Here is a 25,687-nt window from a genome sequence, read left to right on the forward strand (position 1 = left end):
TCGTACGGCTTGATTTCATTTGAAGAATTCCGAGTCCCACAATCATTCACTCACATCCATCCTTTTTGCAACACTGCAACTTCGATGACTCAGTCTGTGACCTTTGTCTTGTGGTTGGATGCAATCAGCTCTTAACAAAAGTAATAAATGTCACCTTTGATGCTGAAAGATTGACCGAAAGGGAGATAAAAGCAATCGCTCTTAAGTTAGACAGTGAGCGGGGCCTTTTACGGGGGGCTCCGTGTGGCAGTTTATCGCCTGCCTGTGCACATTCAACATTTTGTACCTACGCAGAGGGGAAAAATGTAGAACTTTGAGGAGCTTTGAGAATGTCGGCTTGCCGCAAGGAGAAACCCGCACAGAGTACAAAAGATCCAAAGGTGTCCGCGTCAGCTCATGTCCGTAAGACCATCATCGCAGTAAGTATACCCGAAGGTTTTGAACATGGGAGTGGCAGAGTATCAGTGTGGCTGCCGGTGAGTGGCTCATACCACCTTTAAGATAGTTTGCAAGAGACAGAGACAGAAATGACATCAAAGGTTTCTCTGCAGTAAGAGGGCACCTTGTGGGAACAGGGTCAAAGTATCCAGCATCACACGTTTTGGAGAATCCATCAAGCCTGACCTTCACAAAGAAGGTCCTGGACTGGATACCCGCTGAGCTCTATTCGGCAGATACCTAATCCGTGGAGTGGGCCACTCTAATTCGACCCTGATGCCCAGCGGTTGGCTCTGCACCTGCCCTCCTCTCCTTCCTTTCCATTCACAATGGTGAACCTCCTTCCAGTAACCCAAACCTTCTTACCCTAGCGACTCCTTCACCTCGGCACACAATAGGCCCTGTTCAGCCCCCCTGCCCCCGATCCCACTTCATAATGCAATGGGGCAGATCAAGGGCAGATCAGAGTACCAACCGTGCAGCCGGGTCCCGTTTACGCAGCAAGGTGTGATCTGTACAAAACAACCGCATCTATCTTCCAACCAAAGTCTAAACTTGACCTCGTGAACATCTCTGAGAGACTGTACTTCGGCACAACGGTGCCTCGAGCTGAATGCTGACGTCAGCATGCTTACATCACCAATGACAATGCTAAGCAGGTGTGTTTACTTTGGTCTTATTTTAGATTATGAGTGATACACAGATTAGGAGATAGAAATCAGATAAGCTCCTTAAGAACTTCAGTCGTTACTTAGAGGTGATTTTTGGATTTTCATAATTCCAAACCAGTCACCAAGGTAAAACAGCTTCTACTGTATTTCTGAACGGTGCGTCAATGTCTGTGTTTAGGTCCTTGTTACAATCCAATAATATGTGGAGAACACCTTCACTCCCGAACTCTGAGAAGGGTTTCCTGCTGGTGACGGTGTGTTGAGGGGGGGGGGGGGGGTTGGCTTCCAGATATATTTGGCTTAGATATCCCACACAGGATTAGAGCCATGCTGCTTGGAAGAGAAAGGGGGAAAATAAGAGGGAATGCCCCAGAAACACAACACTGCCTGACACGTATGGAATGGACTTTTTGCAGCTCGACTAAAACCCGGCTGCCAGAATGAGAGAAGATCTGCAGAATACCATCTTCTCCACGACCAAGTGTTCACGTGTACATTCTGCCTGTAACGTGACACTCTTGTCTTTCATTAATGACCTTGAAATGGTCAACAGTAGGTAACATGCAAGTTCTTTTAGACCAGGTGCTTTATTATTGCACTAACTTAGTCTGAATATTTATATAGTTATTGCAATAATGCAGTGATGCGTGTTTGTTAAGTGTTTATTTCCCTGTGACAGTTTGGATAAAGATGATTGTTGGTGCATTAGTCTGGCTAACACTTTGATCTGGAGCAAGATATACATCTTGACAACTACTGGCCAGGTTGCCATATCGCTGATCCCCAGAGGATTAATTATAATTCATTTTGTGAATCTTAACTCTCATCTAGCACCGATAGCCGATCAAAACGTCATGGTCCATCAACACATACAACACATATAAACAGCGATGTTGTAAAAATGAAACACTGGAATTAGCTGAAATAATTATAATTTATTTCTTAAAGAGAAGTGAGAGCGTACAGGTGTAGATAAGGCAAGATGATCTCAAGAAAGAAAACAAGGATTTACCATCAAAAATATTTAGTTCCACATTTGAGAAACAGAAAGCAAACATGATAAATTAACACAAGGCAAACTATATGATAGATAAGCAACATCTTTAGATTTTAAAATCTGTATGTAATCTTTGTATTTGGTAGTACTGAAGGATGAGGGTGACAGGAGCACAGATAATACTTTAAAAGTATCAAAATTACAAATGCCCATCAACAACACACAGGAAACACAGTTTCCCTGGAATGACACATCTCGTACACATTTTAATCAAATATATATCAAGAAATATCCGCACATGCAAACCACCAACACATCAAACACTACTTTAGAAATACAATGCTTTATTCTCATCCCATTACTTCCCATGTAAGCACGAGAGATGTTCTGATACCACATCTCATTGCCACTGAATAGAGCACGAGCGGATTATAGGGTAACTCAATGCAACCTCCATTCATGTTTGTTGTTAGCTTTGTTATTTAACCAAGCAGGACTGTGCTGCCCACCACTGACCCCTGATAATGTTTTTAACCAGATGTGTTTGTTCACAATGTATCAACATCAGGGAGAACACAGGGGGGGGCAAGTGAGTGTTTAACCACAGGCGTGTCGTACTAGTTTGCACATGTGCAGTACCGATCGGACAGGATGGACGGATCAGGTATCGATTGACACAAGTCGTCATTTTTATGGAGCGCAAACGGGCTGATAAATGACATGATAAGGTGGTATCGGATCGGTGCATAGACTCGCATACTCGCCGATATCCAATCCAGCATTTTTGGCAGGAGACTGAGCATTTCCGCTACTTGTACCAGAACAACTCTAGAATGCACTCAATTATAATATAGTGTATAATAATGTTTATGAATAAACAGCGAGCAACATCTGTACTCGCGCTCAAAACTCAGCTTCGTTCAGGATTTTGGCGATCACAACAATCTGCACTCAGTATAGGGCTGCAAAATCAATCGAATATTAAGCACGATCACAATTTTGGCTTCCCAAAATGAATTAAATGAACGTGATCGATGATGACGGTGACGTTTAAAATGCGGGCTCCGCTCATGGAGAACTCTGCCGAAGCTAACCGCCAGACGGAGATGTTTTGGCTACAATTTTGGGGAGTTCTCAGGCCCACCCACCCTACAGCAGCGTGTGAAAAACTTTCATGAATATTGCGGCTGCAGTGGAAGAGGCTGTCAATTGCCACGACCCCCGTCCTGTGAAACAGCAGACGCTGGAAGTGTCGGGTGTGTAAGACGGATGTGAAGGAGAGACTGAGGTGACTGGGTGAGGGACGAGAACCCATTCTAACCTAAATGCAGCGGAAGTGTCCGTGACACAGCGGCGGGCGGGTGTGTGGTTACCATACCGACTGGGCCTCATCGCTTCTCAACCGCCTCTGCAGGGAGAGAGCTACTTCATTCACGGGCTGGACGGCCAGAAGACCTGCGGTAACTTGAGCGTCGACGCTCCTTCTGTTCTCCCTCACAGACCCAAGCTCACCTCAGGCTTGTCTCGTCTTTCTGCCGGGGCGTCTTGACTGAGCAGCAGCTCCAATGTGCTCTGCGTTATCCCCCCCCCCCCGCCGACACACCGCAGTTACGATTTCAGCTCGGGGGTTATCCGAGGGGTACAAAAAGATTTTTTTATTATTTTTTAATACTCAAATAATTACCAATAAGTTCCATGCATGGCACAAGCAAGGGGAAGCTTTTTCATCCTAAAATCTTAAACCTAATCGGATAAACACTTCAATTGTAAAATAGTTTTAGTGCAAATTGTGCATTCAGTTGGTAATTATGCAGCTGTTTGTTTTTTGTACCATGTCTAGATTTGCATGATATTTTTCATAATTGAGATGTAAACTGCAGTCTTACCTCAAGCAACACAGAAATGTGCCACTCAAAAGATACACGCTATGTGAATGTGCACACTCCATACATGTGCAAATAGACTATTGTATAGATTTATTCAGTGTGGTGGACAGCGATCATCTCTACATTCAAAGCTGAACAAATTCACCTTCTCATTCGAAGTAAGTGTTCGTCTGACCGATTCATCCAAAGCCGGACTCAAAGATCGGAGGAGCTGCAGTGACTTTTGACTTTGGGCACAACGAGAATCTCATCCCCATCTCGGATGCTGTAGGAATGCAGGGCCCGGCTGCCCCACTTCAACTCCTCTGGTCCCAAGACCGAACACATCTCCCGGTTGATGTAGAAGAGCCTGATCCCACTGGTGGGCAGCTGCAGCAGAGCTCGGAGCCGTTTCTTCAGGTCGCCTACCGTCTGCTCCAGACGGAGGCTGACGGCCTCCACCCTGTCACCCAGGCGAACATCCACCATGGTGCAGCGGGGGCTCAGGTCCACCTCCGCCAGCGGGGCCAACTGACCATACTTTGATACAAGGCTGTGGTACCTGGAAGGAAGCATGTCAGATCACTGACGGGTTTTTGCTTTTTTGTTTTTGTCGACTGAATAGAACCAGAAAAAGTAACCTGCATCATATGATCATGTTGGTCTTTAAACACTCTTATTAAGAGGTCAATATCTGTTAATTTGACTGAAGACTGTTTCCATTAAAACTAAAAGGAATAAATCAACATTTTGGGAAATACACTTATCCTCTTTCTCTCCATGAGTAGAAGCACAAAGCATGAGGACTGGAAGAAGCAGGAAACACCTCTCCTGGCTTTCTCCAAAGTCCAAAAAGTCAAATAATAAATCTACCACCACCGCTAAAACAAATCGATTGCCCCGCTGCATTTGTGTTTTTAGGGCTCTAGACTATTTTCTCCCTCGTGTACCCTGTGTTGTGTTTAATCAGCCGCTATGGTTGTGCAGAGGAGGGCGATATACGACAAGCGGCCCCGTCCGGACACAAGCCAGGGACGTTGCAATTATGCACTCTCTTATTCTTTGTGCCAACTCCTCCAGCTCAGCCCAAAATGTTTTGTGCTATATTTCATATTTATCCTTGAATTTTGGGCATTTCCACTTAAAAACTAGCATAAAAAGAGGTAAATCGAAGCGTCCCTTGTGTGTGTGTGTGTGTGTGTGTGTGTGTGTTTAGAGGCAGAGATACACCGAGTTCTCTGCCTCTTGGTAGCCGTGAGAAAGCTCTCAGCCACCTCAGGGGAATGCGTGTTTGAGATAAGGACCCAGGAACGATTAAATAAAATCCAGGAGAAAGGGCCTGTGCTTTCAAAGCTACTGTAACAGCTGGGCCAATCAAAGCAATTTCCCTCTCCTCCCCGACAAAGCCGATCCCCTGGCCACGGGGTTTCTGGCCAAAACCTGTGGTCCACCCTGGGAATTCTCCTCTAAGGCCACAGTGCACAAAGTGCCATTCTAAGAGAAGCCATTTAGCGAAACAGGCTTTCATTTAAAGGTGGTTAGCATGGTATAATGGAGCAAATAACGCCGCAGGTGATAACAAGGCAGCATTCCAGTTGTCTTTTCAAGCATTCTTCGATAATGGAGAGTAAAGTAGCCGACGACAGGGTCAGTATCGGCTCCATAACCTATCTAGAGCAGATCTCTTTTGGTGTTTCATCTTCACTCTCTCCAGTCCTCTGGCTGAAAGATAACCTGCTTAAAAAGTTAAAATGTCGATTGCTTCTCTTCCCTCCCAGGCTGGCCCTCAATATCCACTGTTCCAGGTCCAGCGTTCCTTTCAGTCCCTCTCTACTTATTCTACTGGATACTCAGATTTCGTTTTCAACCCAGTCCTCTCTTTCACTTATTCCTTGCAGCTAATCCTTCCTGTCCAGCCAACACATTTGTTTCTTTATATTTGTTTTTCCCACAACTCCTTTTCCTTTACCCAGATTATTCACAATTCTCTGCAAATCCTTTGGAGAGTATTGAGGTGTATCAGTCTCTACCTGTCTGATTTATGGTTTGAGCTGCGTTTATAGTTACTCAAAGCCAGGCTGTGTCGGATTTGTTCACTTGAGAGGCTGTGACCCACCCTGCAGGGCTCTGATCTCTCTGGGTAGCAAGGCCACAGCTCCAATCCGAAAGGTAAGGGGATATCGGTGTGTTCACTGCTTACAGAGCGTGTCAGACACCCCCGTAGCACCCACGTGCAGTCACGGTGATCCCTAACCTCGGGGACCTACACCGAGAACCTGGCTCCGAAACAAGACCACCAATATGTTGCAGTCACTAACAGGAAGCGGTGGCGAACGGGACATGATGCTATGTGTGACATAAAATATGTGCAGCGTCATCACCAAAAATACATCCTGGATCTTCACAAAGGTCAAAGAGCACTCGTCTGCCATAAGAAAAAGTGATTCATAGCCAGGAGCTCCATTCCAGCTCCAGTGACATCAGAAAACAAATCAATCTCTCAACTTAAGGTTTGAGGTTGACAGAGTAGGTGTATACATGAAAAAAACAACTGCTACCTTGTGTATCACTTTTCCAATCAGAGAATTCCCTGCACAAAGGACTCATTGAGCAGCGAGAGACTGGTGGCATTGTCTCCCAAAGGTTAGTTTCCCCCCAGTCAGAGACTACACCTTCCTTCACAAATCCCTCTCCAACATTCTGCTGAGGTTAAGTGGAATGCAGTCGGTGAAGAGCACTGGCAATTATTTGACCGCTGTCAGCCCCCCCCCCCCTTCAAGAAGGGCTTTCCAAATATTATATCACATACTGTTAACATATTGAGGACAAGGAGTGGGTTGTTGCTGTTGTTACAACTTCACAGGTGTTCACAGTGAACTTGGAAGCACTTTGTGCGACATATTCAGGCTCCTGAACGATAAGAGCTATGAAAACAACGACAATCATTGAGATAAATACCTGCCAGATACAAATACACGCAAAGCTCCACCTTAATATTGCATTGAAGCACGAGTAACTAACTGGTGATGGAGATGGAAGAAGTAACATTTAAGAGTGTAGAACTCATGAAAAACACATCAGCAATCACGAAAAAAAAAATCAAAATCAGGAGTACGGTGATAAACGTGTGTGTGCGTGTGTGTGTATAGTACAAGCATACTGTACGTCTGAGTACCTCTCAGGACGTTCCTGTTCTGGGTAGTCCTGGTAGTAACGGATGAAAAGCCTCTCAGCATCCTCTCTCTCTCCCTTTGACACTGAACTCCCGTTCAGCAGCATGACAGATGGCAGCCTGCAGGCAGGGACGTTTGCAAGTGTGAAGATGAGATAGGAAATAAGAAAACATGCCATCCTGCATGGAGAGTAATAGTTTGATGTGTGTGTGTGTGCAAGTTCAGACTCACTGTGCTAAAAGGAGGCTACGTCTTTCGTGGGTGGCGTAAGGCTGCAATAAAGGAATCCCCTTTGCTTTGACCTCCTCCAGCTTGGGGAAGTAATTCAGCCTCTCAATGTCCTCCCATTTGCTAAGCCCTGAACAACACAACAACAGAGTTGTTTTAGGGCCACATAAAGTATTTAAAATTCCCACCATGCACTGAATACTGTTTCATACTGTGGATGAAAATGTGCACAGCCTCCCCCCCCCCCCGTCCCCGTCCCTCTCAGACCTGAGTTGTTGAGGTTGATGCTGCGCAGGTTGGGAAAGAGCCGCTGCAGTGTGTCGGGACTGTCCCCCACAGAGTCCACACTGTTATTGGCCAGAACCAGTGTTCTCAGACTCGGGTACATCTGCCCAAACTTGCGCACTTCGGCCCATTCCTGCAGCTGGTTGTCTGTGATCTGCAGCAGGCGTAGCGACGGACAGGACGTCTGGGATTCGGACACAGTGTTGTAGCCATTCAGGCACAGGAAAAGCTCCTCCAGCCTGCATCATGACGTCAGTTGGTTAAAGTTGAGAAATACAAATATTTTTGACGACATAGAAATCGACACTCTTACGGCTGATGGTCTGATGTAGATGCGTCATAATTAAGCTGAGACTTCCATAACCAGTTCAAAGTTCCTCACAGTAACTTTCAGCAGTACATTTTCAGCTGCGGGTTGATACACATTTGGTGCTCAGGTGAGTATTTACAGCAGCAGCTTTCAGCTATATTACTATCTTTGACATGATCACCAATAAGGACACATATCTGCTGTGTATACTGGTCTTAATACTTCACCGTGCAGTCATTCTATTACCAACCACAGTCGATCACTTACTCTGGCGTATGTTGCGTGAGCGTGTGCACGGTGTCCCAGCTGATTTGTGTGTTGATGAGGACAAGTTGTCGGACCCTGGGGAACACCTCGGCGATGCTGGGCTCCAGCTCGACGCCGCTCAGAGGGTTCATGCTCAGATTGAGGAAGTCCAGGTGGGGGATGTTGGAAACGATGTCGCAGATCTGGAAACCCACAAGCATTAACAGAAATAAAAAATGAAGCAATAAAAGAAACGTGTGTGTGTGTGTGTCTCCCTGTAGGCTTTGTAAGTCTTTGAAGGACACCCACCTCTGTCCAGTCGTTAAGCTGATTGTGGGACAGGTCCAGCTCTACCACATGGGCACAGAACACTGCAATGTCGGACTTGTCTCCAGCTTTACGGATTCCAGAGTCACTCAGAACCAGTCTGCTCGGCAAGAACAGGCGATCTGCAAACAGACGATACGAAAATGTAAAGCTGTAGGCGACGTCAGTGCTGACTTCGCACAATCAATGTCCCGGTGATCGTAATCATGACGTAAAACCCGGCATCGTTCATCTCTCAACCTTTCACAGGGGATCCTTGCGGGCTGGGCATCACCACGACTCCTTGGCCGTAGGGGAAATTCTCCGGGCTGTATTTCTCACAGAGGACTTGGACGAAGGTGCGCACCTCCTCCTCATCAGAGGACGGCTCCATGGCGCCAGCCCTGAGCAGGTATCAGAGGCGAAGACAAAGAAAGAGAGGGTGCAAACAAACACAGTCAGTTCATTTCAGCAGGCTCTAATTTCCATTTCTCTGCCATGATGGCGACCTGGACGGCTTTTTCCAAGTCACTTGCGACAATATTCACGATTATCCAGATAATGGAAAGTCAGCACGATCAACTCATTGTTACCTATTTTCATCCCGATCGGCCATATAATCCGGCCACAGCTCAAAGCAGGAGCAACAACAGTAGTTTAAAAAAAAGGAAAACAAGGTAAACATGCACAGGAACGAGCAGTCAGGCCGCTATACAGAGCGTTTAGCTGAAGCTAATATGCAGCCCCCTGCCTGGGTGGGCTGTTGAAATAAAAATACAATGACTATTAATAGCCTATATGTACTGTACAGGTGTTGACATGGCTGTCAACCGGATTCACACCATCTCACTTGGTCTCCTCGTTGGCAGATACTTTTCTTCTGAGTATGTGTTGCATAAAAAGGTCTAAAAATAACCCATCAACGCAGTAGCATGACCGACACAGAAGCAGAAACGTGAGAGGCGACGCAGCACCGACAGGAACAGGTGCACAGTTGACACCGATGCACTCCTGAGTGCAGCTCCACCACCTGTTCCTGCTGAAAGCCATGTTAGTGTGGTGCTGAAACAATTAACAACCGATCAGCGGATTCACAGAAAGCTGTTAAGATCTCGTTGACAATGTTTAAAGCAAAATGACCGAAAAGTACTTTGATGCATGCTGCATTAATCTATTAGTACACAAAGACATTATTTATATTTGGTATGATTTTGTGATGACATCACTCATAACAGAGGATATTGCCGTGAGTTTGTGCGTCCACACACACACACACACACACACACACACACACGGCACCCAGGTCTCACCCTACTCCCTTCAACCCCGATCAGCCCTATCGGTTTCAGACAAACGGGGTCTGATCATCTTAAAAACTCAGCCCGCCTGAGGAGGTGTGTTTGCAAAATGGCTGAGCGTTACGTCCGGACTGCGTCTGATGTTTCTGTCATAGATAGTTTCTTGTTTCACAGGTTCCCTGATTCATACCTCTGATGTCGCAGAGACCAAAGGGAAGCCTGTTTTCCAACTTCACATCAGATCACACGCTCCCCTGCTGCTGCTGAGAGAAAATGTTGATGAGAGCTTTGATGAAATGAGAAGGCAAACAACAACAACAACAAACAAAAAAGGAGCGATAAGAGGGGTTGGGAACCAGAGAAAGCTAATTTATTCATGCAAATATTAAGAGTCTTCTAGAGCTGCACAATGGCAGAAAAACGACGCCGGAAGACGTCAAAATGAATGAAACTTGCATTTTACGGATTATAACTTTAGAGTGCCAGCTGGGTTCCTAGCAGGGCCAAGCAGGTTTGATGAACACATGCCAGACTAGGTTGATATTCTCCATTATTAAAAGAAAAACATCTATTTATAACCTCTCCACATAAAGTTACATTTCTAGGGTCACCAGTTACACTTCCTGGGTATTTTACATAGAAACCGTTGTTTAAAAGTTCTTCAAGTCGGCATGACGAACAAGCAGCAAGGTCCTAATAAGAGTTCAACTTTTAAACTACTCGCTACTGCCCTCCGCGGTGTAGTTTAGTGGCAACACTGCAAAAAAAATGTAAAGATTCGGTTTTACATGAAGTAACAAATTGATTTTTATTGACAAACTGATGCCGAATTAAATGGTGACCTATAACGATAAAAAAAAAAAAAGTATTATTGTACCTTCAATGCACTAACTAGCAAGCAAGGGCAGTTTAACAGGTTGTTCAACCTGGTTTGGGGAAACATTCTTCAACACGGTCCATTTGGGGGCGTTTACGACCGAGTCCATGGTTGCACAATGTAGCTGGCGCACAAAACGAATGTACAAAATAACGAATTTAAACGTTGTCGTTTTAGAAGTAGCAGTTGTCACATCGTGTATCCATTGCACAGACACGCAAGCTCACGACAGTGCGTCACAGTCAACCTCGAAAAGGTGCGCAATGTAGCAGCAGTGTCGCCGCCTTCACCGAGGTACTGATCTTTAGGGTCGTCATCAACGTCGCATGTGACTCTCCACGTTGCATTTTGTAACTGATGCGGTTCATTTCGAGAGCACGGCACTCACCGTCCTCGGAAGCGCCTCGGTGTTCTGTTTGTTGTTGTTATTCTTCGGTTAGTTGACAGTTTAAGACACGCCCAATTTTCAGGAAGTGACGTTGTTTAAATGTCTTGTTTTTCCCCCTCGTTTGCTTCACTGTATTATTCTTTTCAAAGACTATACACAGATTATAATTCAAGCATTAAAGAGAGACAACATTTAATGTAGTGAAACTGTAGTTTACATACTGTACATATTCATTCAAATGTAGACTTCCTGTTACTTGGTCCTTTTAGTGTTAGCTTAAAAGAGAAAAAGCTGAAGAAGAAAAGTAGCTGTTAAAATTTCACCAAATACAGAAAGATATCTGTTGTCTGAGTTCGACATGTATTTATCCATTTGACTTCATTTATAATGATTCGCAGCTGAACATTGTGACGGAGGCTTTAATGGGATGGAATAGATCTGCCACAGGCTGCCACCAGATGGCAGCGTTGTGCGGAGGGAAAAGGATGAGTTGATCTTCCTGGGAGAAACAAAGTAGCAGACCACCGTGTATGTGAAGAGCCATCCACCAAAAAAGCAGTGGTGGAAGAAGTACAAAGATCCATTACTTAAGTAAAAGTACCAGTAGAAATAAAAAAATATATAAAAAACCTGATTAAAAGTAAAAGTCCTGCAATTAAGCAAATGTAATCATCAGCTCAATGTGCTTCTTTAGCCACCAGTGTGGCTGTTGGGAGCGGTGCTGGATGGGATGCTGGACAGACACACACCATTTGGCCATTAAATGGCCAATGCACCCACAGTGAACCATTGTGTCTGTGTATATGATTATCAATTACATTTATTTGAGGTCCTGAAGGGTTTATTAAAGCTCGCCAGACTCCATTAGATTTCCGTCTCTTTTAGGAAATGTCTCTGGATAGTTTGCTGTGTCGTAGAGAAAAGCTACAATGAATATATTGTTGTACTGCCGGAACGGCACAAAAACAGATTGTTTCAACATTATTTCCAACAGCACCATGTTCCAAACCGAGTCAACAGACACCAATCTGTTCCTAAAACAACTCACGGATCACAGTTATGGTCAATTCAAGCATTGTGTTCTTGCTTTCTCTCCAGATTGTCAGGAGTTGTTGTGGATGTGTCTGTCCAAGTGCCGCCAAAGCTCTTCAGAGATATACAATGATTTTAACCCGTCACTGCAGGGGAATATGGTCACAAAGAAGCTGACAAAGGAGTTGGTTTCATGGAAAAAACAGAAGGTCTCCGAGATGAGTTTGACAATTATTCCACTGCAGACAATAACCACAATTAAGAAATTACTCTAATTAGACAATCAGGCGACTCAGCTGGAGGAGCCTAGTGTTTTCTGGAAGCTATAAAAAGGAAATGATGTCACCAGAGTGTCACAGGCCGCCCTGCCGACATCTTGGGAAGACTCTCATCACTGAACCGGCTGACACTTAGGTTAATCCTCAGGTTGTTATTTAAGTGCAGGGATTAACTTGTAAAAGCATGCTATATATGAGCACAGAAATGAATGGGACACGGTTCACATGAGTTTAGTTTATGAGCATGTAACGAGAGTATTCATCAATATAAACAAGGTATGGCACACGGCGTGAGAGTCAACAAGACAGATCAGTCAAGAAAGAGTGAGGAAGATGAGAAGAGGGGGAGGGGCCAAACACTCTCCTAATCCAGAATGATCCAGTGAGTCAACCTCAGTCCACAATAATCTGACAGTATCTCACTCTCTGTAAACAGAGTCAGAGGAGTCCAAAAGCAGCTGCTGGATCCTTTAGTCTTGTGTACACCAAAACTCAATTTATTCTTTTGCCTCGACTGGATTATCTCCATTATTATCATAAGAACTGGGACAGCGACACATGGCGCTCCTGAGGTCAGGCTGGCTGTGGAGACAAAGTGAGTAGAGGCCGGATTATTCAAGCCTATGTGTTATTGAAGGAAGGATGATAACTTTGGCTTTCATAATAATTGCACAATTCCAATACCTATAACATGAGCATTGCTTTTCTCTCTCTCTCTTCATATTAGCTTCTTTTTTTTTAAATTACAAACTGCACGACTTTCCTGCTTTCCGCATTTTGTTATTTTCTATGTGATTGCACAAGTACAACACCAGAGAGAGAGCGATAATACAATCCAGAAAACATACACATTGGTATTATAAGCCATTTCTGCCAACAGATCCCCTTAAATGCTCCACACAGTACGTATAAGTGAAAACTGTAGCTGTTATGAAACTACAACCTTTGTTACTTCTAAAATTGATCACAGCACCGACTCAACAATTACTTGACCATCAATTTGAGCTCAATAAATGGTAAATTTCTTAATTTTGACTCATCCTACCCCTTCCAGCATGAACACCGATGGTCCACTCACTGTGACGTGTCTCCCCTCTAGCTTCCCTCTTAAAACGCTGGAAGCTGAACTGGTGTGACCTTTGGATAGACGGGAGTCTTTGCTTCTATAAGACCGACAGCAGGCGAGAGCTGGAGCACCGCGTCAGCCTCAAGACAGCATGCGTGGATGTGAGGTCGGGCCTGGAGTGTCCAGGTAAAGCGAGCTGCCTTGAGCCTTTTCGGCAAGTCCATCTTTAAAAATAAATAAAGATGGACGACTGAGCATTGTTCAAACCCACACACATTCATCACAGGGCAAGACAGGCAAGGCCAACACTTGTTTTTCCATGCACTGATCCATCTTTAGGTTTTGGGCTTCTTCATGTCTCCTTCGGGCTAGTGGAAAGACAACATCCACAATACACGTTAAAAGTGCTTCATTTACTACTTTTGCAAAGATTTCTCATAAATTCACTAAGTTAGCATTACGTTATGGCTCATTTGCATATTTAAACATACACCAAACTTTACACTTTTATCCATATTTTGAAGTGGTTCAGCTAGTTGGCAGACAGATGGGTTTATTTAAGATGAACCCATGTTATAAATTTCAAGAGTCCGATCGGTAGGTGTACTGATGATGCTATGGTGCTTTTGAAGTTCCTCATAGAGGAGCCATCTACACCAAGAGACACGGCAAAGAAATTCAAAATGTCCTCACATGTGATTTCAGGCCTTCATCTAGCCTTCCAGTCACTGATGGCTGATTGGACTTGTACTGTAAAACCATCCGATTGCACAGTGTAGTCCCAAATATTCATCGTTGTTTACACTACTAGCGCTAAACCGGAAGAACAAATACAACTGCGTTTGATCCAGAAGTGAAAAATAGGCGAGGCAGCAGAAGTTTAATGTACTGCATAATAAGTATTTAGTATGGAACTAGAACACTGGTTTTGTTTGAGGATTGCTCTGCAGGGGCATTCAGCAGCCGAGTACGAGAGCATTTCACAGACCCAGATGCCCCGTATCAGCGCACACACAGATCTTTCACCACACATTTTCATGCAAGGACAACAATAGGCACAGCTTAAGAAAAATATGAAATGGTTTCACAAAGAGAAGAGCAAACCAAATGTCTTTCGTAGTGTAGATATTGGATCCATGCAGACCTCCCTAAAGCTTTATATGGACCTCCAGTACCGGTGTGAAAACATGAAAACATGACTAAAGCTGTTCTTAAGGCTCACAAATGGCTCGACTCCTTAAAGAGTCTCGATATCATGTACTTTGTTTCATCAAGTCATAAAGTATTGACAATATAAACATTACAATCAGTTTGAGTATCAGCAGACTACTAGTTTGTAAATCTTATAAAAAGTTCATGTGTTTCACTGATTTAATTGAATCAGGAACATAGTCGATATCTTCCGAAATGCACGATTTAATTGGACCCAACTACACTTAATGTATGATCTTCCTTTCTTTGAGGTTTTGACTGACAGAAGACATGATGACAACATGCTCATGTTTGGGTGAATGTCTTCTTTAACTGCAGGTGTGAGTCCACCGGAGAGCAATCCCAGGGAGAATCTCATCGTGGTTCAGCTCACAAGCGGCTCAGCAGTCAACCTGTGTGCTAACAGCGAGGATGAATCCATGTAGGTCCTCTCACTTCACTCTCGTCTGCTCTGCCTCCTTTTACCAGTAGTGGCATGCAACTGAGTACATTTACTCAAGTACTAGGCCTACTTAAGTACACATTTGAGGTACTTTTTATTTTATTTAACCTTTATTTAGTCAACATGGTCCCATTGAGATTTAAAATCTCTTTTCCAAGGGGCTCCTGGCCAAGATGGCTGCATAAAAGATTCACACATAAAAGTACACACAAAGGACAAATAACAGACTTACTTTAGTGTGTAAGCCTATGACTTAAATCGTATAGGCCTACTTACACTTAAATGTAAGCGGTATTGACGCTACAGAGCTGTCCGCCATTGTCTGTTATATTAACCTTGTCGTCACAACCGCATTGCATTGTTGGAAATGAATGCCGGTCTGGTGTCAACGGAAAATATTTTACTGCACGATGTGTAGTTTTACTTTTCACATTTTGCTAATAATACTTACATACTTTTACTTAAGGAAGGTTTTGAATGCAGACCTTTTACTTGTAGTTATTTTCACAGTTATTTTCCTGTAGAAATGATGAATACTTCCTCCACCACTGCCCTTTACATCCATCAGTTCTTCTTTCCTTTTCATGTCTTTTTCAGAGCGTGGAAACTGACTCTGTTAGACGCCAGGAGAAACCCGGTGAGTGATCCATCGTTCTCCGTCAGACCTGAGACATAATTCACTCTCAGTGATGTTTGCTAACGGTTTTCTGCCTGTAGCTGTTCACATACGACCCATATGACGACTCCTACCAAGCCGTCCCCGTCAACAGCTACCATACTGTCTACGTCACACCTGGAGCAGGACCAGGTATTTCACCAAAATGATGCAGGACACACAAAAGATAACCTTAAGCTGCCTTTGATTTAGCAACCATAGACTCAACTTATTTCATTTTGACTACTTTTAGGCCACCAAATAAAATGATTTCTCTTTGTCTTTTCTCTAAGGAACCCACCAGGTGGTTGTTCAGAGGGACCCATTTGATGGAGTCATGGAGCACCTGGCTCTGGGATTGCTGGCAGGCATGGCAGCAGGGACAGCCATGCGATCCTTCCTCTGGATGCCCTTCTTTTTCTGCTGAGATCATCTCCATCACTGACATGACGGCACAAGCCAGGAAGTCGATTTTTTATCCGACTCTTCTTTAATCTGCTGCATGGATTTTACACTAAAAAGCTTGACGAAACTGTAGTGGGAAATAAATTGATGTATTCAAAGATAATTATGAATGGTGATCTAAAATCATTGGTTGGTTACATACAACTAACAAACCATCAATGTTTGAACTGCATTGCTCTAGTTTGATAAAACAATCCAAACTCAGGGTCGACAAATTAGCTCTTTAAAGTTCTTTAAAATTTAAAGTGCTTCACATAAAACCATTAAAAGCATCAAAACATAAGGCAAAAGTAAAGGAGATTTAAAACATACATTGAAACAATAATTGATGTCTCCCTGAGACATTACGCTGCACGCAATCAACCATACACTGCCGCAATTCTGCAATTACTCGCACACAAACCACGTCTGGAAAAGATCTCTGCCGATCTGCGTTTTATAGCACAACAGCATATTTGGCAAATACAAGAACTGAAATAAAGCTGCGATTTGTTTCCCAGCTGAGTATGGGTGGAGCACATTGTCTTTATAAAAAATATTAATCTTTCAGCATTTAAATGGAACCTCCCCTTCTGTTACTCCTCTTTAAATGTGACTTTTCTCTGAGCATCTCCATTCACTTGCCCTACAGCCTTCGCTCTGCAGTCTCCTAACTTTCCCTCCGCTTGGAGTTTCCGGATCAGATCATGGGGACCCTTCCCCATCAGAGCCGACGGGTGCCTGTAGGAGCCTCCCAGGCGGTCCCACAGAGTGAAGTACTGGCCGTAGTTGTAGTCGAAGAAGAGGTGGTGGTCAGTGTGGTGAGCCGAGCCGTTAATGGCGCTCGTCAGAGCGCCGGGGACGCGGTAGTCACCGTCGTGGATAGAGATGGTCCAGATGTTGACGAAAATGTACAGGGCCAAGTAGAGCACCTTGTGGAGGGGGAAGAGGAAGGGGTAGATGTGGTATGGGAGTCCCTGCATGAAGCCGTCGACTGGATGAAAGGCGTGGCTAGCGAAGGGAGAGGGGATCTTCCACAAGTGGTGTGGTTTGTGAAACAGCTGTCGGGGAGAAGAAGGCAAAGAGGTCGGAGAGAGAGAAAGTAACCGCTTTCTGTGAAAATCATTTTATATCATGTCCTTTTATATATGGTTATGATAAAAACATGTGAAGACACTACAGAAGATATGAATAATGGAGTTAAGAATAGATGCAGTGAATGTGGTTCCTGCATGTTGTATAACTTTGGTTAGGGACTAAATGACAAAATAATAATTCATACCTGCTGTCCTGCTCTTTATTTGTGTTGTGTTAACCCTAACCCCTAACCCTAAAGGACGTTTCTGGAGATCAAAAGGATATATATATATATATATATATATGTGTATATATATATATATATGTGTATATATATATATATATATATATATATATATATATATATATATATATATATATATATATATATATATATATATATATATATATATATATATGTGTATATATATATATGTGTATATATATATATATATATATATATATATATATATACATACACACACACACACACACACACACACACACACACACACACACACACACACACACACACATATATACAAAATAACATTCAATAAAACATGAAATATGTCTTTTGGCTGGGCCAATATTATCTGCTGATGTTATTTGGGGAATATGGCTGTCACTAAATAACAAGAAGTTGCCAAACAGAAATGAAACCTTGACAAATAAAGAAAGAAAACCCCACATTTGTACTCACCTTGTAAATACTCTTATGATGTAGGAAGCGATGAATCCAGTAGATACACATGTCAGTGAAAAGCAGGAAGGAGATCATACTCAGGAACAGCCCCGGCCAACCTGAAAGCACACAGACCACGTCACCGCACTTGGTACGTCCTTGTAAACGACAAGATAACAGAACAACTGAAAGCTGGTGAGGTCGCTCTTCAACTCACCCAGCGGAGACTCATCGACGGTGTCGTACAGTTTGCTGTATCCTCTGACTTCAGCGAAAAACAAGGCCACTGTGGGGATGCTGATCAAGGGAAGAGAGGTCATCGCATATTTGATCTCCCTCTGAACCTGATTCTAAGTAGGATAAAAAAAATATACAAAATGGATTTGGCAAAAATTGGAAAAATATAAACAGATATAAACGCCAGCCTTTTCCTTTACGGTGACTCTTCTCTCTTTAACGTTGTGTTTTGTGGTTTCGACCACAGCTAAAGACAAGACACTTGACTGTGTCCCAGCAACACACAGTTCTATTTCATCCTTACTGACCGCCAGAGGCAGTGCTTCACACTGGATATCTTCCGTCTTGCGCATGCACAGGTCGAATATTTATATCAACAAAGTCACGTGTAACCTCGGATGACCCCCGTCGTCTATAAGTTCCGGTGTCATCCTGAGCTACGGTTCTATGAATCCTGGATGACCGCCAGAGTTCTTGGTCACTCGGAATCCCGTGAACTCGCGAGAAGATTCCATAGGACTGAGCTCAGGATGACACCGGAACTTATAGACGACGGAGGTCATCCGAGGTCACACGTGACTTTGTTGATATAAATATTCGACCTGCGCATGCGCGAGACGGAAGATATCCAGTGTGAAGCACTGCCTCTGGCGGTCATCCAGGATTCATAGAACCGTAGTTACATTCGTAACTTTCGTTTTAAACAATAAGACCATTTCAACCATTATTCATATTTACTTAAAGCTACAACAAGGAAACTTCACATTGTGTTGATTTTGGCGGCCCCTGTGGACAAAAGCGGTAGTACCGGCAGAGTAGCAAAGCAGTCTGCTCCAGTCTGGAGAAGGATTGTCTGGCCAGGTGTGAGGTGTGCCAGGAGGCAGGATTTGAACTTCTCTCGCAAGCTTTTTATTTTCATTCTTCACAAAACAATTTTTGTCACTTTTCTAGTACATTACATTTATTTAGCTGACACTTTTCACCAAAGCGACTTACAACTAGTGCATTCGACCATGTGTGTACAAGCGAGATATAGGCTTAAGTTCATACCTCTAGGAATTGTGGGTGTTTCATTAGACTGTGGTCAAAGACGAGGAAGTAGTTGATGACTCCCAGGCCCAGGTAGAGGACTGCAGCCCCGAGGTTGGTCAGCACCAACAGGCTGATAATCTGCCGCAGGGCTCCGCCCTCAGGCCACGATGCAGGGTACACATACGGGGACAGGACGTAATAGTCGGCAACGTCCAGCACAAGATCCATGGTCGAATCTGTGAAGTATGGAGAGAGCACACGTTATAAAAAGAGATGCCAAGAGCACTGCGTTTCCCAGAAGCCCAGTTGTTTGTGGTCATCTCTTTTGAGACATGTTTATGGAAAAACTTTGCGTGTTTATTTATGCATGTATTAACAATTAATACATGGTTTAATTAAAACACACCACAATATGTATTAGGTTGCAAGTGTTTAATAAGTGTTTCTTGTCAACTACAGCCTTTTAGGTATCCATAACAGGTGTCAAATTGATATTAAATGATTGACAGCATAATATTGCACAGTTACTAAATGTTAGAAAAGTCTTCAACAACAAAAAAAACTCCTTCTGATGAAAGTCATAATTTGAGGCTGAAAGCTCTAAAGGACATCTAATAAGTGGACATTGAGGTTAGACTTTAAAAAAAAAGCTCCATGTTTTAATTCGATTTAAACACATTTCTAAACAGTTTCAAACCGCCTGTTAAGGTTTTATCTGACAATGTAATAAAAAAAAATAAAAAAAATGATTAATCAATAAAAATATCTGTTTTTAGCAAACTACAATGCATGCAGATAACAAATCATTAACACTGTGAACGAGTGTTATGAACACTTATGTTATTGTCTTGATTTGTCTCTCTGATCCCTGATGTGTCCAGATCCTGACTCCACCACTTTACAACGGATGTCATTTCTGCATAAACACTAAGCCACATGAACCACAGAGTGACACGAACTCACATGTATAAATACATGATAACCATTCGTGTACGTTACGTTCATTCTGTAATCAAGATGTCACACTTATACAACTTCCTGACCGACCGTTACGTGTGACAACTTCACCGAAAGCTAAACATTACTACACTGATAAATGCAACACAAAACGGTGGTATTTGCAGATAAACTCCACTGTCATATTGTTAATATAACGTTATATATAACAATTCAAAGAGTCGGCTTCTGTACCTTGTGAAGGTTGCTGGTGTTCCGGTACAAAAGTGGTGGGATGCCTGCATAAATAAAGGTAAGCGAGCGACCAATCCGCGCTGCTCGACTCTGTGCGTCATACAAAGGACATCCAATGAGCGCGTAGTTCCTCATCACGGCAGGGTTGTTATGATTTCCGATTGGCCAATTGGAGGATCTGCTCATGGTGTTACAGAAGCAGGTCTACTGCCGCTTAAAGCTCCTCCCGCAGCTGGTGCAGGGGCAGAAACGCCCCCAGATTATAATAGTAACTTCATATATGCTTTATTAATACAGAAAGCTTTTTATTAACAACATTCACATTATACAGTGGGACCGGCTACAACCAGGCACAGATGCACTCCATTGTCTCTTGTGACAAATCTTCCTTTACAAGCGTATGAATTTAAAGTTGTCTCATTTTTACCCAAATGTATTCAATTCAGATGAAAAAACTTCACAGGCCACAGTACGCTTTGGGAGCCATTCTTTAATTCGGCACCTTCCAATAAACCCAATATATATAGACTGTATATATTTTTAACATTGGCCCTGGTGTTACATTCTCAATTCGCTTCATGCAACTTGTAAACAGGACGAAGTAATGTTTTATTATAACTTCCTATTCAAACACGAAGACGCTGAATTGCGTTTCTTGATCGGAAAAGCGTTCAATTCATTTCTGAGAATTTTAGGGAAAACAAGCATGGCTTAACTATTGTTACAAGATATTTGAATTCAGTTTAGGCGACAGGTAAACCACTAGACTTTGAACGGACACAGACACAGCACGGGCACATCCTTTTAAAGTGCAGCACTGTGATTTGCATCCATAAAATGAAACGGTTTGGTTTTAATGACACATTGCTTCCATTCTGCTGTGAAACGGACACCCATCCTGACACAAGGTGTCGCCAGTGCTCTAAGATACGAGAGGGAGTAACCTTTGCCATAGATACACTGTACTGTATTATGGTCGTCCACTGTGCCATACATGAATATTAAATGTGATACCACTGGAGATCAGCCAAACTTACATTAATTCTACATTAGACACACTAATCTCCTATATTAGGCAACAGTAATGCTAAGGTGATATAACAGCAGATAAAAGGTTATGGCCCTCCATAAACCCCACACTTTTTATTTCTATAAGTATTATACATTTGATTTGATGATGATATATCAGCTCAGTTCCAATGCCAGGATGATGATTTGTTCATAGCCAGAATGAACTCTTCGTTTTGCCCTCAGGGCAACTGTCTGTTTTATGTTGAACCACCATCAGCTTTTAAATTATTTGTTCATATTACCACAGGGGAGGGACTGCCAAACATTTGAAATAAAACTCCACCCTACGCAGTTAGATCGCCCTCAATCTCGAATCTTACCTTGAAGAAATGATCCAACATTCAAATCAAAAGTAGATTCAACTTTTGTCTCAGTGAAACCAGTCTTACAACATATTATTGGCCGCCAGACTATTGCAGGGCTGACGCGCATTGACAGACAACTAATCACGCTCACATGTTTCTGTGCGGCCCTCTAAGCATCAAGCTCTTCTCCACGGCTCCACTTATGGTGACGTAAGGACAGCAGATGGCCACACTTTGGTTTATCGATACAAAGCTGTAGGCTGTCTTGTATCATAAATATGACTTCCTCAGTTCCAGCATATAAAGAATAAATAGCTGCATTGATAGTGCGCTTTTTTCCCCAAAGGGCTTTACGATATTCTTCTCATGAACCCATTCACACACACTCACACACAGACAGCAGCAAGCTACCATGCAAGGTGCTGCCAAACCATCCGGGGCAATTTGGGCTTCAGTGTCTTTCCCAAGGACTCTTTGGTATGTGGGTAGGAGGAGCCGGGGGTTTGAACTTCTCACCCTTATTAATTGTCAATTATTAAACACGAGAAGTTCATCAATGATTCACATTAAGGCAGCCCTGTCTCCGAAAACCTACATCCGTAATTCAGAAGCAGAAGAAAATAGGTTTCCCTCGAACCGTCATTGAGAGTGCAGAGTAGTTTGTATGGGAATGTCATTTTGTAGGAGACAGGGTTAATTAGAGGAAATGTATCAGGCAAAAATACAGATAAGCATCACCTGCTTTGGCTGATGATACAAACATTTTATTCGCACACTGAATGCAGCAGTTGTTATTCTATATGTAAAAAAACACTTTTAACAGAGCATTCGTTTGAGGAAGCGTGACTCACACTTTATCTCTCTATACTTTAGAAGTTGGTGTTTCGAGTAGAGCTTGAACTGTCGAACAGGCTGCGAAGGCATCTTCTTCTCAGTGTGCAGACACACACCAACCAATCAGGATATCTGCAGCGAGCAACCCTCATGCTGAGCTCAAGATAACCTGCTGCTCATCATCTCCAAACATTGGATGTGTCACTTTGGGAAATGTAATCAAAAAGTGGTGAAACTTGTCACAACTGGAGACACAGTGACTGCTCAACTTTTGACACCATCAACAATTTGATTGTCTTGTCACTGGGTTGATGGGACTAAGCTGAATTTGATCTTAATGACAATTATACATATAAAATGCAGCACATTCTCATTCCCAACTCGTCAAATTCATTTTGATTAGTAGCCCTACACTTCAAACCAGGAGGCTCCAGGTACCCCTCTTGCGTCAGTTTTGGACGTGTCAGTGCTGGTGTGTCATTTTCCACTTTTCAAAAAAAAAAAAAAATGTGGTCTTCATCGGAAGTTAGGTTTAGCCCACAATAAATTGACTCAGATAATCTGTGAAACTGCTGGTTTGTTTACAACCTCTCTGATCGTCCTGCTCATCTCGCCCCATGGACGTGCTTTTGCAGTGATGTCATCTTGTTCCCAGAGCTTTGCAATTACATTACAGTGTTATCATAACCGGAAGAAATGACGGCCAAGTTCCGAAAAATAAGACTGTAAATAATGACCAGAAATTACTTACATTTTACCTTGAAAGATGAATCAAGCACAGTTTTTCAGCGGCTCCCAGCTTCATATTGATGGTGTCTGATGTGCACATTGACTTCCACATATTTCATATTGACACATTAGAGTGCTTTCTCAGCAGCACCACTGAGTATGAGATCCAGGCCAACTCGCACACATCACACACCGCTCACCATTCAGACCTGCCACACAAGAATTGTAAACAACATAATCCTGTGTTCGTTGACAAAATTGGGCCCGGATTCGTGTTGATCCTGGGCAAAAGGTCGTCCGGATCACAGTATCCTGCGTATGAAGCCAGCCACCACATGAGAAGCACTTCACCTCCTCTTTGGGTTTGGATGGTGCAGCCCACAGCTGCTGTTGTTTAGTCAGTTTGGGGATGGGGCTGCATCTGCTCATAAATAACACCGTCTCATCAAATTTCATGAAATGAGAATTAACTCTGAAATGAGATTGTGTTGTATGAATACTGCAAACATAATTTTCCTCTACCATGAATGGATTCATGTGACTACCGTACTTTCCGGACTATAGAGCGCACCGGTATACAGGCCGCACCAGCTGATTTTTAAAAGAAAAAAAAGAATTCGCACATAGATAAGCCGCACTAGTCTATAAGCCGCAGGTGTCCCCGTTGAACAGCAAGATGCTTTTAACAGTACTAAAGTTGTCTTCTTCTATGAACATCATAACATGTTGCTAGCTTCTAAGCTAATTTTAACATTACGGCCAATGGGGAAATGCTAACCTCGATTAGCATTAGCGAATATATAATATATCTTTGTACATCTTTTCATGCAGACATACTTGCATTACAGACTAAGGTCTCTCACGGCTACCAAACGAAAAGCAATGAGGCAATACCTGTTGTTGCTCATAGCTCTGAATAGCTGTTGTGCTAGCAGCAACTGGCCAAGCCAGTTAGCCGTAAATGCTATTCAGAGCTATGAGCAGAGAAGATCAGCTTTTTCTCAAGTCTGCCAGTGGATCCTAACAGCCCGGAACAGTGTGAAAGAATCCATCATCACCAACAGGTTCTGAAAGGCTGGGATACTATGAGATTAAGGGGACAGTGCAATGAGGACAACACAAGCTCAAGGGCAGATTTGCCCCGGTTCATGATGTGGTGTGTTCAAGGACCCAAATGCAGACTCTTTTTTTCCAGTTTTTTTTTCTTTCAGTTTTTTTTTTCCAGTTCTACAAGTGCCTACAAGTGCCTAAATCTAACTTCTTGTGAATATGTTAGTTTATTTTGAAGGAGAGGGATTCAAACACTAAACTAAACCTAAAAACAACGGCACTTGAAGGCATCATAAGCCTTCATCAGTGTGTTTTAATATTTTGTAGACTATTAGGGAACTCTTCAGTGAGCCATGGATTTGCGGAAATGAGATTTGGCTCAAACAATTTATAACATATTAAAATGCTAATTGCCTTCTGGACACAACATGCTCCACCCATTCCACTTTGATGATTAAAGTTCACTCATCATACAGGTGGCACCTCCAACGCTTTGAAGCTGTCTATTTGTAGATCCTCCTCACCCTGAGAGGTGCAGTCTGATGTAAGTCTTCCTCAAAGAGTGCCATAAGAAAATGCTTTTTGGAGGTGGCTCCTAGCTGCTTTGTTCACTTGGCTTTGCACATCCCAAATGTTGAAGGCAAGTCTGTGGCCAAAACTTTGGTGTATTACACATCATTTGAAAGAGAAGGAAGGAAGGAAGGAAGGCAGGGAATGGGGAAGGGGCTATTGCTAATGACTGATGCAGTCTGAGTTTCCTGTTTTAATTATGACTTGGACATTGACCTGAATGTCATTTACAACTCAAAATCTTGTAATTATGATAACTCTCATGTGAACATGGCACAAGAACAGCCGTTTAATCAATATCAATACAGTTACAGATGCTCTGTATTCTCCCACAATGCAATGCACAAATGAAGTAAAGAAGCTGCTCACATCTGGACAACATCATATTAAAATTCACTTACTGTTACCACCAGTAAGTGAATATATTCAGTATGTATTTTCAGTTGACTGCAGAGTGTTTTCTCTACGTACCATTTAACATTTTAATTTCCTTTTTCAAAAAACAATGAATAGGAATCCATTAAGCACAGCAATGTCTCATCCACTGATTCTGTTTCATTTAAGTCAATAGTTGCCTTGTACATCACCCCATTTTCACAAAAGTCCTTCACTTAAGAGGAACAAGAGCCACACAAAGAAAGAAAAAAGAGGCAAACAAAGATCCTCGGTGCAACCACATTAAACACCAACTCTCT

General features: G+C 42.9%; 3 protein-coding genes across 3 annotated transcripts in view; 1 reads left to right on the plus strand and 2 right to left on the minus strand.

Annotated features, from left to right (window-relative positions):
- tecta (tectorin alpha) overlaps positions 1-11,140 on the minus strand; it is a gene marked incomplete at its 3' end in the record, with an annotated part of 30,539 nt that extends 19,399 nt beyond the window's left edge. Inside the window, exons 1-9 of the mRNA XM_079283307.1 lie at positions 11,083-11,140; positions 10,008-10,077; positions 8,781-8,923; positions 8,523-8,662; positions 8,235-8,416; positions 7,640-7,896; positions 7,376-7,502; positions 7,147-7,263; positions 4,193-4,533 (exon numbers count right to left, since the gene is read on the minus strand). Of these exons, the coding sequence (XP_079139433.1) occupies positions 4,193-4,533; positions 7,147-7,263; positions 7,376-7,502; positions 7,640-7,896; positions 8,235-8,416; positions 8,523-8,662; positions 8,781-8,913 (1,297 nt within the window). The 5' untranslated portion in view covers positions 8,914-8,923; positions 10,008-10,077; positions 11,083-11,140. The remainder of the gene's footprint in view (positions 1-4,192; positions 4,534-7,146; positions 7,264-7,375; positions 7,503-7,639; positions 7,897-8,234; positions 8,417-8,522; positions 8,663-8,780; positions 8,924-10,007; positions 10,078-11,082) is intronic.
- Positions 11,141-12,950: 1,810 nt separating this feature from the next.
- Positions 12,951-16,194, plus strand: plekhb1 (pleckstrin homology domain containing B1; the record flags this gene model as incomplete). Its single annotated transcript, XM_079283075.1, has 6 exons — positions 12,951-12,987; positions 13,492-13,644; positions 14,989-15,091; positions 15,710-15,749; positions 15,830-15,920; positions 16,061-16,194. The coding sequence occupies 6 exons, from the start codon at positions 12,951-12,953 to the stop codon at positions 16,192-16,194; spliced, it is 558 nt and encodes a 185-aa protein (XP_079139201.1).
- A 445-nt stretch (positions 16,195-16,639) lies between these two features.
- Positions 16,640-20,482, minus strand: sc5d (sterol-C5-desaturase). The gene is made up of 5 exons (XM_079283119.1): positions 20,434-20,482; positions 19,261-19,478; positions 18,191-18,323; positions 17,992-18,092; positions 16,640-17,272 (listed from the first exon to the last, which is right to left on the minus strand). Exons 2-5 carry the CDS (start codon positions 19,468-19,470, stop codon positions 16,808-16,810), a joined length of 909 nt encoding a protein of 302 aa, XP_079139245.1. The 5' UTR covers positions 19,471-19,478; positions 20,434-20,482; the 3' UTR covers positions 16,640-16,807.
- Positions 20,483-25,687: the final 5,205 nt, after the last annotated feature.

Source organism: Melanostigma gelatinosum (assembly GCF_949748355.1).
Source record: "Melanostigma gelatinosum genome assembly, chromosome: 14".
NCBI classification, from domain to species: domain Eukaryota; kingdom Metazoa; phylum Chordata; class Actinopteri; order Perciformes; family Zoarcidae; genus Melanostigma; species Melanostigma gelatinosum.